The sequence below is a fragment of the Sprattus sprattus genome (assembly GCF_963457725.1).
Source record: "Sprattus sprattus genome assembly, chromosome: 11".
Classification (NCBI taxonomy): Eukaryota; Metazoa; Chordata; class Actinopteri; order Clupeiformes; family Clupeidae; genus Sprattus; species Sprattus sprattus.
This window is the reverse complement of record NC_137909.1, coordinates 20,369,982-20,386,057: the sequence shown is the minus strand read 5'-3', so window position 1 is coordinate 20,386,057 and position 16,076 is coordinate 20,369,982. Positions and strand designations below refer to the sequence as shown.

Sequence of the window (16,076 nt, the reverse complement as noted above, 5' to 3'; positions counted from 1 at the left end):
TCAGCTTTGAGGTACCCCAGACTGGGTTTTGGCCAGAATGGAGGGGAGAGCGTGATACAGGGGCATTTGTTCCCCTGCGCTGGAGTCGGACAGTTGGGAGGGTGAGAGGTCCTGGCTGGAAAAGGTGAGGTCGCCCAGCTTGGCCAAGGAGTTGGAGCGTTTGAGGGGGGAGGGGATGGTGAGCCCTGCTAGCCGCATGCGTGTCTCAATTTCCTGTGCCCGCTGCCGTACCAGACCCGGCTGCCCCCCCCGGACACTGGCCAGGCTGGCCAGGCTGTCACTGCTGGAGCTACGGGTCAGGGAGCACCCGAGCGGAGAAGAGGGAAGGAGGGCTTCGCCTGGCGAAAGAACAGTAGTCTCCAAAGCTTGAACGCTACTAATGCCACTGCCGCTCTCTATTTCCATATCCTCCATGGGGCCATGTGGCGCCTTCTCCTCCCCAGCCCTGCCTAGGTCCATCAGCTCTGGCTGGGATCCTTTGGGGAGAGTGGCCTCTAGAGGCAGGCTGGAGAGTTGCTCCAGACGCTGCCGCACCAGGCCAGTGGTCAGCGTGTTTCCTAACAAGTCTTTCTGATGCGTCTCCGCTTCTGGCCTCAATGGGATAGCCTCCTGGTGTAGCTCCACGATGGGTCTCACAGACAGGGGCTCCTGTGGTAACTCCACAACTGGCCTCATAGACAAGGGCTCCTGGTGCGGCTCTGTGACAGGCCTCTCTCCACCATCCAGACTCAGTTGGAGCAGTGTGAGCTCGCTAATGGCCCCTGTGCTAACTGCCCCTTGCCTTCCTCTTCGCTTCTCTTCCTCATCCTTTTCTTCTTCTTCTTCTTCCTCCTCCTGCAGCTCCTCCAGGTCCTCTGTCTCCAGTGGGCACTGCAGATCCCGCTGGAGCTCCTCACAATTCATGGGGGACACCAGCTGCTGACGGTAAGCCTCCAGGCTTGCCATTGGGGGAGGGGCCGGTCCGGGCAGGGCACGGTTGGCACAGCGGGGGCATCGGCCACAGCGGCAGAGGTGGCTGCAGGGGGGCTGGGCGGGATGGGGGCGGGTGCTAGCCCCTGGAATCTGGAGCATGTGGGAGGAGGAGGTGAGGCGCGTGGGGACGAAGGGGATACCTGCCCCTCGCGGGGGCTCTATGGAGATGGTGGGAAGCGTGGAGTGGCGTGGGGGATTAAGGCGGTGGGTGCGCCCTCCGGCCGAGCGCTCGCAGCGCCGACTCGATGGCAGACGCAGGCAGTCCCGGCACGACTGGTAAGAGGGCTTCACCTTGTAAGGGTTTCTGATGCTAGCACTGTCCTAAACAGAGGAAGACACACAAAGGCAAATGTATGGTCAGAGTTGTGTTTGTTCCAGTGCAGAAGACAAGTTCATGACATATGACGTACTGCAAATGACATAACAAACTTCAGTATGACTGAAATTTAATACATATAGAAACAAATAAATAAATATTTTGCATGTGAGGATCTTGCATTTTGTTCCAATGTCTGAGGTATGATCAAGTTGATCATATTTCCCCAAAATATGTTTAGCTATTGTTTGTATCGATGGGTTCCATGCATCTTCAGAAAGAGCCAATATTACTGCGCACAGAATAGCCAACGCCCAATTCCATAGTATTTCAGGCATTTAAAAAAAAGGAAAATCGAAAAAAATCTTCACCTTTAAGCTCTTCATTACTTGCCGTATGTTATTCAACAGTAAAAAGTTCAGAGGCTTTTGGTGTGTTGTTCAAGGCGATTTGTAACACAGACACACATCATTAAATAATAATGGGCTGGAATCAATCATGAGGTCACACTCACGTCAAAGGTAGGTGGGCAGCTGCGCTTGTTGGCAAGACGATTACTGTTGTTGGCATTCTCGTTGTTAAAGCGGTTCAGGTTGGCCAGCGAGGACCCGGATGACGACCGTGACACAGCGCCCCCGTCCTGGCCACCCTCTGCCCCCGCCGCTCCGCTGGCGAGCGCCGCCATCTCAGCCTCCTCCTTCTGTGCCTCCTCCTCGTCCTCTTCCTCCACTGTACTGAACTCTAGCCGCAGGCGCATGTCTTCCAGGGGCTCCAGCCTGCCGCAGGTCTGCGCCGCCGTCCCCTCTCCGAGCGGCGGGCCCAGCGTCGGCGTGGGGAAGCCGTCGTCGTCCAACAGCGCATCGCGCTCCACGTCATCGATCTCGATGAAAACGCGCTCGAGGCCGAGCAGCGGAGGGCCCCGCACCGGTGTCGAGGGCTCGCTGTCCAGTGCTGTGTCCGACAGGCGGCGGAAGTAGTAGTTGTAGTTCAGCTGGTCCAGGGGCGCCATCTCCACTACACCTCCGCAGCAGTGAGGAGACGCAGATGCACCTCCTTCCCGCATCCACTCCGGCGCGCCCTCCTCCCCTTCCCCACGCTCCCCCTCAGGCATCTCATCGCCCCCTCCCTCAGGATGCCACAGCTTATTGTGCCTTTGTTTGCTGAGGAGCAAAAAAAAGAGGAACAGGGATAAACAGACAGATGCATATAAATCTACTTTTACAATTGTTACGTGATTACCTGCTGCACAGTCCAAATTTCTAGGCCTATTTTGATACATGCCCCGTATTCATAGAAGTTTTATAGGGTTTGTGAAAATGTTTTCTAAAAGCACCTTCTTACTTATAATAACTGTCCACTACAAACATTCAACATGTGTTGGTGGATAAAATCATTCAAGCCTAGGCTGTTTGTGAAGTCATGAAACCCACTATCACCTAAAAGTGTAAAAAATATTCTGCAAATCACTTGTCTACAGCCAAAAACTCTGCAAAGATCCTGCTTGGCTAAGTAAGTCTTTATTGGGCAGATTCTTTTAAAAGTAATCCTTTGTGCAATTAAGTATGAGATACTGGAACTCGTATAGTAAGATATTGTAACTCATATGTTAAAGTACTAGAATTCTGATTCTGAATTCCTGGAACTCTGCCCTTACCTGGCGTCCAGGATGCCCTCATACTCAGCCAGTTGCCTCATGAAGCCAGAGTTGGGGCATGCGATGCTCCTCTTCTGTTTCACCAAGTTTAAGGCCTTCTCAAGGGACCAGCCATACTCCTTCATGGCATAAGCGATCACTGTGGAGGCTGATCGACTCACACCCATCTTACAGTGTACCAGACACTTGGACTGATTTTTCCTGCAAACAATACACACACACACACACACACACACACACACACACACACACACACACACACACACACACACACACACACACACACACACACACACACACACACACACACACACACACACACACACACACACACACACACACACACACACACACACACACTTTAGCAGAAGCATAACATTCTGTGCTTGTAACTTAAATCTATTTATTAAGTCTATTAAGTCTATTCTAAAATGTATAACTTGGAAGCTTGTGAACTAACTTGGCTCTGACGATGAAGTTGTAGGTGTCATTCCAATGAGCCAGCAAATCAGTGGCCTCCTCGTCGTAAACTCGTATATTATGATATGCAAATGTGCCTGGGAAGAAGTTGTCAATCTCCCTGGTGACATTAAGGATGTAACCCACCCTAAACCAACACAAGAAAAAATGCATTGAATAATAAATAAGAAAACAACAACAAAACAAAAACAGAATAACTTGAAGGCAATGTATTGTTATACATCTGTTGCCAAAACCCCAAATGTAAAACAAATAAAAAGTTTTTTATAGTTAAGTTGCATCAGGTTTTTAATGCAATATTCTTTATTATCACTCTTTTAGTGTCAGAACCCATTTTGAAAGTTTCTGAAAGTTTTAATTGTGACTCCAGAGTGTGTTTGGATTTGTAATCTGGATTTGTAATTTACCCCAAGTCTCGCAGCTCTTCAAGATTAGAGGCATTCCACTCCGAGCCCTAGAGGAAGGATATTAAAACATATGAGCACAGATAAAAACTGACCAGGCGTGCTAATAGACCACAAGAACAACTGTTTAGCTGGTAACTTGTGTCGTTTATAATGGCGAATATAGTCCAGAGTTGTAGTCTAACAGGTATCAGCTTGAAGGTCACATGAGACAACTCACCAAGTAGAGGTGGTCAAATATGAGCGTGGCTTTGTCCATCTGGCCGAGGATGAGCAACATCTCGTTGTCGATGAACTCCTTGTACTCCTTGAGGTTGCAGCTCATATGTTGTTCGAGCTCGGTGCGAATCTGAGGGGAGAATAGGCGCAAGATCACCTCACCATGTTTTGATTTTACGAGGCCTGACAGCTTTTATGGACAGTTTCACATAAATGTACTGGCAATTTGGCTTATTTGTAATTCACACAAAATACAAAGCATACACTGCAATGTAAACTTAATTATTTCTGTAGGGGATAACACAAAAAATTCACATTTTCATAACTTTAGAAAAGATTACCTCTGGTACTATTTTATAGCATTTTACACACACACACACACACACACACACACACACACACACACACACACACACACACTTTAGCATTTTATAGATCTGAAATGATCACTCACCTCCTTTGAGGTGACATTCTCCAGATCCTGGAACATCATGACACTGCGTAGTTTGGACTTGATAAGACATTCTGTTCGCTCTCTCTCTGTCGGCCTGACCAAATAACACACACACAAACACACACACACACAAACACACACACACACACGGTCATAACAAGGCCAGCATATCTTGACTGTATTTCTATTTTTACAATGCTTCTCTGTTCATCATTGTGCATGTAGGCCACTGAGGGGACACTTAGTCGAGTTTACAGAGACTTTTTCAGAGAGGATACACAAACCTTTCCACTATGTGATATAACCTTGAAGAAAGTAATTCAAGGCCTAATGGATGCTACAACACATTTAAGCCTCAAGCCCCCTTTTTTATTTTAGGCAGAGGCATCAATGGGTTCAGTCGTTTAATAGAGAGGACACTGCTGCCTACAAAACTAGGACTTTCTTGAATGAAACTTCGTTAAATAATGCTAAAATATCAGTAAACAGGTGAAGCCCACTAGGGATAAGGGGTGACGTGAGGATACCCGTCAGTGAACATAGTGGGTGAGTCAGGCCGAGAGGTCTCCAGGTCGGTCATGGCGTTCCATTCATTGATGCAGCTCTGCTCCGAGGAGATGCAGCTCTCGTAGTAGCCCGTCCAGGTGAGAGCCATCCCGCCGGGGAAGTAGTTGTACCTGCGCGACACCTCGCAGGCTTTGTGTAGGACCTGCAGGGCGGACCTGGACACACAAACAGAACAGTGGTGCTTTATAGTGAGGCCTCAATCTAAAAAAGGAACTGACGGATTTATGCATGTATCTTTAAGATAAAAAAAATGTGCACAGGTGTCCTCCTGGAGTTCAACTCTTCTGTGGAATAAAATGGCAGCCCGAATACAAAACTGCTGATTCAGCTATAATCGTGCTCTTAAAGAGTATCTGAACATTAATGCCAGGTGTGTGAGATTAGGACTACACATTAACACTGCGGAGAGGCAAAGCAGGAGGAGGATTTGGCCACTCTTTAGGCATCTGTTGTCCTCGTAAGCACACACTGATGGCAGGTTATTTATCATTCCTGCTAATTATTTGAATTAAATACATGTTTATTATCTGAATTATATTCATATATCTAATTTAAGACATTTTAGTCTACATTTTTTTCTTTCGTCAGCGATTAACACTGATTAAATACAATCAAATATGATCCAATATTTCCAACAAGGGACATTCATTTACTGAAATAACTGCTTGAACATTCCATCAACAGTCTATACAATCCTGCTGCAAAAAGTAGCCAAATATGGCCACACCCGCTCCAACAGCTTATCTTACAGCAGCATCCCCCCAGCCCTCCCCTTCCCTCCCTCCGTGGTGACAATGGACAGATCTGACTTCCTTCCTGTCACAGCATCTTTGCCTAGCAACCAGCAGAGGGTGCATTATCACAAATTTCTACTGTCTCCACTCCGGCAAACCAATCAAGTCCTGGAGTGAAATCATTCGGCATTTTTGCCTCTCCTGATTGGCCGAGGTGTTTGATATTTAAAGATTTCGGTTATTTCTGGGTCATTTCAAAATAGAACAAAGCGTACTGAAAACAAGAGCCTGGGAAAAGTGCTCTACCCACCACATGGCCTGGACTGACACCGGCTTGAATACGTGTGAGCGTCCAGCTGTGTTCACACTGAAGCCTCTGTGGGTGAGAAAAAATAAAACAGCATGACATCTAGGGTGGATCATGAATTAGCAGATAAATGGTGTCTGTCTCTAGTGTACAGATGGACAGAACATGAGCCTATATAACACACCTCTGTCCGTAAAGCGTTTTGCAGTATTAGCAGATTATTAGTCTCCCTTTTTGATTTTTACTGGCACATTAATTATCCTTTCAACAGTGCAAAGGACCAAATGTACTGCTTCCCTTTCAAACTCCTCATATTTGTGTGTATTTAGCTACATTTGACTATATTTACTTAAAATTCTGTTGTATTTCAATAATCAATACTCTCAATAATAAATGCAATATAATCAAACATGCATAACATCATACAATACGAATTTATATTCAATTCATATTGGTAAGGCAGGGTAACAGATATGACACTCACCCATCACCGTCTAAGTGTATACTGGTGTCACTCCACAAAGGCAAAACCATCCCAATGGAACAACTTTTGCTGCACAAAACAAAATATTAAATGAATAATACATGAACATCAATGCAGTGCAGATGATGGTTCAACCATAATAACTGAATCATGAAACAGAACTGGGCCTATGCACCAGCTATCATAACTCTCGTAACTTTTCACTTAGTGAATAGCTGTACAATACAGAGTATGCCTTTTTTGACCTCTGACACCAATAATAACCTTTCTTTCAATAATGTGTCTCACAGAAAGTTATTAACAGACTTTTCGGTCCTTAACAGTTTGGAGTTACCATGCCCCCCCCCCCCACACACACACACACACATGTCCTCTGGCCTTAAAATGTGTGCATATTTTGGCTACATGATCAAAGGGGAAGGTTGTCTGAATTTTGATAGTGTGTTCTTAAACAAGTGATGAGAAATAGAGATTTGGTTGAGTGGCCCCCTCCCATACCTGTCCTTGTTAGTAAAATCCATTCCCAGAAGGATGTTTTCTTCCGTATCTTGTCTCCCATTTGTGTAAACAACGACCATGTATCGCACACGATCAGACCAGACACTCTCCAATCTGACAGCCTGGGAAGAGAGAGAGAGAGACAGGCAGACAGAGAGAGAGAGAGACAGAGACAGAGAAATATTACTCAAGAGATTTCTCTCACAAGTAATTAGACACCGCTGTCCACTTTAGTACCGCAGTGTCTTCCTTAGAGTACAATAGTGATGCTTGTCATATCATAACCCAGCATTTCATTACTTACTAATTTACAACCACCGCTGTTGATGTCAGGCATCACACAGTCTACAGACTGTGGTGGACTATGTACTTATAGTTACACTTACTGTGTACTAAAAGCTATTTGTCTGGTGAGATGGGATTTGTAGTACACATAAATATTTACCAGCGTAATGCGGTCCTCAGAGCGAAGAGTGTTGATCATTACCTGCAGGTGTTGGGGTAAATCACCTGCAAATGAAAACCACATGAGTACACACTGACTGTAACATTTTATTTTTTCACTGATAGTGACATTTTATCCAAATTGACTAAACGTTACAGCTGATCAAGATGTGTATTGCCTGGGAACTGAACATATGGCCTTGTTGTCATCACCTTACTCACAAACTTGTTGAAATCATTTTAAGTAAGCTGACCAGGAGGCCACAAGTCCGTGATTCGCATGCAATGGCAGAGGTGGTGTAGACACACACACTCTGAAAACCACCTCTGCATTTAAACCAGGAGCAGTGAGCTGCTTTTGGCGGCGCCCAGGGAGTGATCGGGGTTAGGTGCCTTGATAGAGCCGGCCACCCTACGGTTTCCGGCCTGAAACCCTAACCAGTAGGCCACGGCTGCCCAAGACTCACTAAGCATCACCTTGCATCACTAAGTTTAATTCAACAATTTAAGGAATTCACTAACCTGATGGTGCCGCGATATGCAATTAGTGATCTGCTCGTTACACATTCAAAATTGCATTCTACACTATAAAACCTATTACATAACCTATTAAGTGCATGCTTTATCTATCTGCTCACAGCCTTAATAGACAGTCAGTGTGTCGTGAGCATACTGGCACATATCGATGGTGGTGTGATGAGTCCTTGGTGATACATGCACTCTGAGCTACATCTGAATTCACCAACTAGAATGCTACTCTCCAGTATGGTTCACCAAAGCTGAGAAACAGCAAGAATGTATGTTGGTGGTACAGTGATTAGCGTAACGCATTCTAAGCGCCTAACCTGGGTTTTGCATGATGCTTATGTAAGTCGTTTTAGACGAAAGCTTTTGCTACCTGCCGGAACTTTACCTTTATAAGTGAAGTGATATCTACAAAAGTGCTATGTAAGTGCTATTTGTGATTCAACTTGTCTTTTCATTCGTCTGTATATGATAAGCTTTGCACATACTAAAATAAAATAGTATGCATATGGTCTCACTAACATGGGCATTGTATCTAGGGCTGATTTTGTGGCTGATTTTGGACTAGACTAACTAGCTAACCTACCCCTACCTATCCCTGGTGAACCTGTTGCTCCAATACTTCAGTTTCATATACAGTCCCTACCATATATACCACATATATATCTATATGTCTATGGTCCCTACAGCTGTGGTGCTTTTGAAAGAGGCAGTCAAGTTGCAGCAGCCATTTCCCCTGTTTGGACAGACTCCGCCTAACACAGTTGTTTATGACCAAAGGGAGACTGGACGGTCGGACCAGTTCATTACATAATATTGTAATGGAAAAAACATACACAGTGCCTTTTGTGTCCTTTTTTTTGTTGTTCAGCCTGGTCATTTATCTCAGTGACGTATTCTTTTCTAAACTCACCAAGGAACATGACGCACTTTTTGACTGTGTTTGACTGATAAAATCATCAGCTAAAGTATGTCAACATTAACTCTAGGTAAAGATTTGAATTTCAGGAAGAGTTGTGGAATAAAGTAACGACAAAGAGAAGCAAAATCAGAATTGCAAATCAAGGACTCAAACACTTTATAGTTGTAGTGGTAAACCTGCATGCTCTGTAGAGTCTTGTACTTTGAGCTACTTTATATGAACTCACCAACTAGAATACTATTCTGCAGTCTGGTTAACCAAGATGTGTGTTAACATTGAGAATGTGGTCAAAGAACAGACTCCTCACACAGCGGCTGACACTAAAAACATGATGTATTCAACTTAAAAAACATTTACCAAAAAAGTGTAAGGACCTTATATGAAAAAAAAAAAAAAACAAGGGGACAAACGTTTTGGGCTTAGCCAATCCTCGTTATTCCCTGTTTGTCCCTTCTTTCACCACATCTACTGTGTTGGATTTTACGCACCAGGTAAAACGTCTATCTGTACCGAGAGACCTACACCACCCTCTATCTCATTTAAAACGACTGAAAATGTGCCATGTGGAATGAAGCGGCAAATACTGTGTTCAGCAAGTTTGTTCCACTAGTATAAAAATGTTCCTATAAATTCAAATATGAAACTATAATAATATATAACTATAGCAGTACAGTTTTTCAGCAACCAGCAGTAAGTAGATGCTTTGCCCTGTAGTGAGTAATAGGTTAGCTAAAACAGACACAGGCTGAGTTGACGTACCTGCGTGTTTGTGGTGAGTTGGGGTCCTGGGATCTTGTGTATTACTGTTGCCGCCCTGCTGGAGAAACAGAGCTGCCCCTTTGACCATAAAGAAGCTCTCACTGAGGCTGAAACACAATAGACAGCGAGAACAACACTCTTCAGAGACCATTACACCATTTGGGCAGTCCCCCCCACCCCCCACGAACCGAGGGACAAGGACAAATTACCCTCATTTGTAAAAAAACGTACATGAGGCCAGAATGAGGGTGAAATGGTCTGTATCGCCTGCCCTTGTGTTTAATTTGCCTCACTAATTAGAATAGCTGCATCCTCAACTGATATGTTTGTCATTGACATCAAAGTTTTTGCACCCAATCGCCACCATGCCAGATGAATCAAACAGGAACAAATCTACAGAAAAAAATATCAAATGAGATTCTGGTACCAACCAGGCAGAATCTTTGACATTGTATGTAAAGCTTCCATGTATCCAGCAAGTGTCTTTGCAAAAATCATAGCCTTATTAGACCACAAGGCAAATGACAAATTGTAAGAAAGTTAGGGATAAAACCTCTTACAGTTGATTATTTTCATTTTCTTTGGATATCATTTTAACAGATAACAAGATAGCTTAGGCTAACCTCTTTAAATGAAATGGCATGGCCCCAGGAAGATATAGCATCATGTCTTTTCATGTTTCACAGTCACGGGAAATGTACTGGGAGTTTTAACAGCACAGAGGAAATAACCACCGTCCTGTGATCTGCCAAAGGTCAAAGTGGATGGATACCGTGGCCCCCGCAGCACAAAGATGGCCCTTCCTACAAGGGTACCAGCTCTGAAGGCAGAACGCCTCACCAGAACATCGAACAGAGACTAGCTTTGTTTCCTGAGCTGATGACCGGCTGCAACCTCTGACACACACTAGCAAAGAGCATGACAAAGTGCCTTGTGTTGGCACGGAGCACATGTTCATTTTTTAATCTCTTTACATTTCTAATGCAGCTACAATGGTGGAACATTAGATGATATTTACCCATGTGCATTTTGAGAAAGGGTGATGGGTAAATAATAACGCACTGGGAAACTTTGAACAATTCTTGGAATGCCGTGTCTGATGCATGTTACGCAACAACCCCAGAGAAATGCTGACAGGACATCTGTTTAGCATATGGACACGGGGCTCAAAGAGAAATGCCTCGGCCATAATGACTGAATGCACGAAACATTTACAATGTACTGTTGAGAACTGTCCAAGGGTGCTTGCACTCCACCACAGACTACTAGCCTACTTCCCACAGCAGGTTTAATACTGAATTTTCCATATGTTATATGACAAACCTGAAGTGTTGGATGTGGCAAATCACAATGAAAATCCTGAGAGACAGACGAAAGCATTGAGAGCACCAATTGTCCATACATAACAGAGAGTGATATCTGAGATACACTGAAATTGTTTATGCTCGGAGTACGAAAACACAACATCTGCGTAAGTGGTTGGCTTGAGGAGGCCTAGTTAAAATAAGTAGCTTCCTGTTAAAATGATATTTCATTTTGTAGCTATTTTTGCATTAAGTTTGAGCATCACAGACCAAACACCACCGCTAAACCCAACAATCAATTTGCCGTTTCGGCAAACCAAGAGCAATGCACATCAATGAAACTTACAGTCTGCAGATCTCAGTCTGAGAGTGGCCAAAGTAGGGCAGCACCTTCAGCATAGCTTCATTCGGAGACTCCAGCACAAGATGCATCCTGCGTTTCTTATTTCGCCACTCTCCTACCTCTACTCAGGATCACAGAACCGCTGCTCGCTCGCTCGCTCTCTCTCTCTTTGTTTGTCTGAGTGTCTGACTGTCCGCCTGTCGGTGTGTCTATCGGTCTGTCTGTCTGTCTCTGCTTCTCTTGCTCTGTCTCTCTAATCTCCAGTGATGAAGATGAATGATTCTCTATGTTCGTTCAGCTGCTGTTCTGCCTGCTGTTCTGTGCTGTGCTGTGCTGCACCTCAGCCCACACGCAGTGTCAGTTTTATCTCTGCCTGGCATCTAAGCCACGGACAGAGCAACGATGCAGCGCACTCAATGCAACAACCGTTAGCCACCAGCCCAGATTCACACACACTGACAACTGACTGGGTTGTGTGTGTGTGTGTGTGTGTGTGTGTGTGTGTGTGTGTGTGTGTGTGTGTGTGTGTGTGTGTGTGTGTGTGTGTGTGAGTGTGCACATGCGCCTGTGTGAATATGGGTATTGGGTCAGGGTCATCTTGAATGCAATATGCGTGTGCAAGCGAGTCGGACCCGTGCAAGACCTCCCGCTGTGAGAGAACACTGATGCGGAGGGGTCATATCTCCGCACCGCATCCTGACACAGCAAACAGCAGCAGCAGCTGCCAGCCCGTTCTGATGATACTTCAAAATGAATAAAGTCTGCACACTCAGTGTTTCGTGAGAAATGGGCTAATGCACGGCATAATGCCATTTAGATCACGCTCTACACTCATCTTCATCAGTGCGTCCTGTTACACCTCACAGAAGTGCTTTCATGCTGGAAGAACCACTGCAGATTTGTTCCCCTATGTACTCTATGATCAGTTAAAGAAATGGCTTCTTCTCTTTTCAGACAAATAGCTTTTCTTTGCAAGGAAAAAGATGAAATGTACAGAGGGGCATGGCATTCTGAAGCTTCCCAGTAATATTCATGTGCTTTCAATAGCCATCAGCCACCTTTTGACCCTCGCTAAATGCAAATATTACAGAAAGGCTGAAGGAAAACCCCTTCTTGTGCTACATACACATCACACCAATCAACAAACCCACAACAACAACTACAACAAAATGTTTTGTGACAAGTCAGATATCGCATCATAACAAGGATGGGAATCCAATAATGAAAAACAAGCCTTCCATTCACCTCTGGTTGGCCTTTCGGTCGTCATCGCTCCCCAAATCCTGCAGGAGGAGGCAATACAAGATAGTCAGAAAAAAATGATGCTGTGCACTACATTCCAAGGGCAACAGTCAGGTGAGTAGGCTAACATTACGCTTACCAATGGATCTTACTTTCACATAAATAATTCTTGATACACTCATAATCAAATGTGAAGATCATCTCCAGTCTTACACAGTCACAGTTATCTTGTTCATACTAAGTTGTTGCACAGCACAGTGTTATGACAAATAATTCATAGTGACTTTACACATAGTCTGTGAGGTGATCTATGACATAACATTGAAAGTATTATTTATTTCTAATGGCAACAGGTATCATAAAGCTACATAAGACATTCTGTAACAGCTGTCACAAGGTGTACTAACATACGACCATGACAATAAAGGAAAGTGTTTCACAAAACAGCTAAGTGATTAATTTTACAAGAACGGTTTTGAAGAGGGAAATATATATATATCTGTTGTTTCTTGCATTTGTTTTGCATAGTAAAGTAAAAACAGTGCGTCACGGCTCTCTTCAGGAAAAACGAAAGAGGTTAAGCGGCCCAATTCTTGCCAAAGTCACAGAAGGAATATGAGCTCGAGTTTTGGCTAACAGCGAGGTCCCTGTAAGTATGACATCATTGCTGCAGCGAAGTCCCCTGGGTCTGATAACATGGCAGCATGCACGGTGGGCAGTAACTATTGCACTTACTGACTGTGCCGGAGTATGACCGTTTGCCTGCGTGTATGAGTTCGTCATGCTATATTTGATTTTACCATTACATGGGACATCATAAAGTAAACTATCGTTCAGCTGCCTTTTGATAATTAAGCGTCGTGTTTTTGATTTACTGAATTGATTCTCAGATAGAGATCCAGATAGCCAGTTACAACTCGTGACTTCGTTCCCAATGTAATGCCATATCACTACTCAGTTAAATCAGATATGATGTTGCCTACTTGATTGAAAACATCACAAGCAACGTTCTCGTGGCGCACCCTGTTGAACGTCTGTCGTTATTGCATGTGTGGCCACCCCCTGTATCATCATAAATAATGTAAGACAGTGATTACTGAATATTTAGCCTATTTCAGTAGCATTAAAGCAGATGCAGCCAATTTAAGGCTCAAATATGTCAGATGAGCTAAACATATACTAGTCTCAATTCATTCATCGTGAGTGCTATGGAAACAACACATATGCTATAGCCTACTTCTAAAGCTGTGTAGAACTGTGATTATAATACGACTGTCACTTTGTTTCGTTGAAATGGAAGAGATGTTTTGGATAATCCCAGCTAGTTCATGCTAAACGCAGGCTGGTTATACAAATGCAACGTCCCCAAACTGTACTCTAAGTCATTACTCTTACGTTGTTACATTGTATAGCCTATTATATTTATCAGAACACTAAAGCTGTGCAGATATGAAACATCAGTGTACCTTCACTAGGATAAGTTTAAACTACACCAGTAATGCATTGTTCTAGCTAGCTGGCATTGTGCGATTTAATCCCTGAAATCAGATTCTGCTCTAAATGCCGACAGCAGCTAGCGCTAGCCCTCTAAAAGTGCTTGTCACGGTTTTTGTTAAAGCAGGTGCTGTCATATCAATACTCTTGCTGATTTATTCTAGTTAATTTGACATGGATGTCAAACACCGCATAGGTTGGTAAAACAATCTATATCCATCAAGTCTACATCAATGTCAGGGCCTGCCGCTTGATACCGGGTCCCTACACGCATCCCCGGCGTTTCCTCCCCGGCTCTGCCCCTGTAGTTGAGTCCCTGCACGGCCCTCCGCCTCCGCTTACCTCCCCCGCGGTGCTGGCGCCGGTGCTGGCAGTGGATGCTGCACTCGGGGTGGGGGAGCGCTGCAGCGTTACCAGGGCCATGGTTGAAGTGACCTGGGGACGTGAGTCCTCGGCCAAAGGAAACCTATGTGCCCTGTGTCAAGTCAATGTCCAGTCTGTCCAGTGGAAATGATCAAGACAGCATTAAATATTTTTAGCGCCCGATTTTACCATCCCGGTAACGGTAAACCCATCATCGGCTTTGGCACTTCGTGTCGTTGTTTTTCTTAAATCCCCGTGGGCATTCGCTTGATGACGCTAAAACGGTAATATCCATTATAGGCTACTCGGGTTGAGTCGTAGCCTACACGTTTGCACTGTAACGGCTCGGCTGAGGTAAACAGCTCGTATCGTCCATCACGAACCACAGAGACTAGACTGCAGCAGCGTGTGGATGTTGGATACTGGTGTGATGCCAGTGCCATGATACATTACGTCAGTCACTTAGCAAGCTATCAGAGGCGAGTGGCCAAGCCAACGCGAGTGAAGGTGACTTTAGCCAGAGCCTTCCTATCGGTCTCTCCCCGCAATCGATTGGCTGGTGTTGGTTTTTAAGCCACCTGCAACTTCTTAAATGTCTAGCCGCGGCATCGACATAACCTTTCTGCTCAAAGTGTATCTGCGCATCATGTGGAGCGGAATAAACGCTGTCCATGAGAAAAAGCGGTTATGGTCGTTTTGTTTTACAAATAATATGAAGAAAGCACTAAGCCTTTCACGTGGTAATACCTGATGAAAACTAAAATCCTATTGATCTTAACCATGAGTTTCACAGTTTCAGCATACAGTCCCAACAATCTGTCGTGATTAGGAAAATAAAAGATAATTTATTGTTGATGATCAATATTGGTTAGAATGGCAGTAGCCTATGTTGTTTTTAGGATTTGTTGGAAAACTACTGAAGCACAAATTGTTCTTGTTCATATAGCGTTTTGGCAATTGGCCAAAGTGCCGCATGGCTAAGAAAGCAATGTCAGTTTAGAAACACATCAAAAATGTGTTTTTGGTTTTTGTTGTTGCATTACATTCATATAGATTTATTGAGCAGACACTCTCAAAGTTACTCATAGGTAGCCTACGGCATGTTCTATCAGAATGTGTAGGCCTACTCCCTGGGGATTGAGCATGGCTGTAACAGGAACAGGAACAACAACATTACTGAAAGCTGAATGCACATCCGAGTGTCAATGTTTCTAAGTTTGACTTAATTTAATACCATAACAGAACACAAATAAATAAACAGAATATTAAGAATAAGAATAACACTGAATTTTCTGCATGTTCAGTGAGTCAAGTGAAGAGTCATCGGTTAGACCAGGTAAATCAGAGGCATACCACAGTATGCTGTGCAATGTATGTGTGTCAAGTACAATATCACAGTCCAGATTCAAACTCATTCTAGAATAGATACAGCTTCAGTCTGGCAAAGATCCACACCAGTCTCTGATCACCATATGTTCGTCCTCTGATCATCTGCCTGTGACTAGCACAGCAGCAGTGTCACTAATGTTTCTAGAATTGTGTGTTCTCCAGTCCATACTGTCATCACCAACTACTTCTCCAATGCTTAACT

At 44.3% G+C, this 16,076-nt stretch overlaps 1 protein-coding gene across 1 annotated transcript; it reads right to left on the bottom strand.

Annotated features, from left to right (window-relative positions):
- On the bottom strand, positions 1-14,545 carry ssh1b (slingshot protein phosphatase 1b; the record flags this gene model as incomplete). The annotated part of the gene is made up of 15 exons (XM_080848072.1): positions 1-1,293; positions 1,803-2,448; positions 2,943-3,143; positions 3,403-3,549; positions 3,830-3,876; positions 4,047-4,175; positions 4,500-4,593; positions 5,027-5,221; positions 6,111-6,176; positions 6,592-6,660; positions 7,090-7,211; positions 7,535-7,599; positions 9,740-9,846; positions 12,632-12,669; positions 14,465-14,545. The coding sequence occupies 15 exons, from the start codon at positions 14,543-14,545 to the stop codon at positions 1-3; spliced, it is 3,300 nt and encodes a 1,099-aa protein (XP_080704198.1).
- Positions 14,546-16,076: the final 1,531 nt, after the last annotated feature.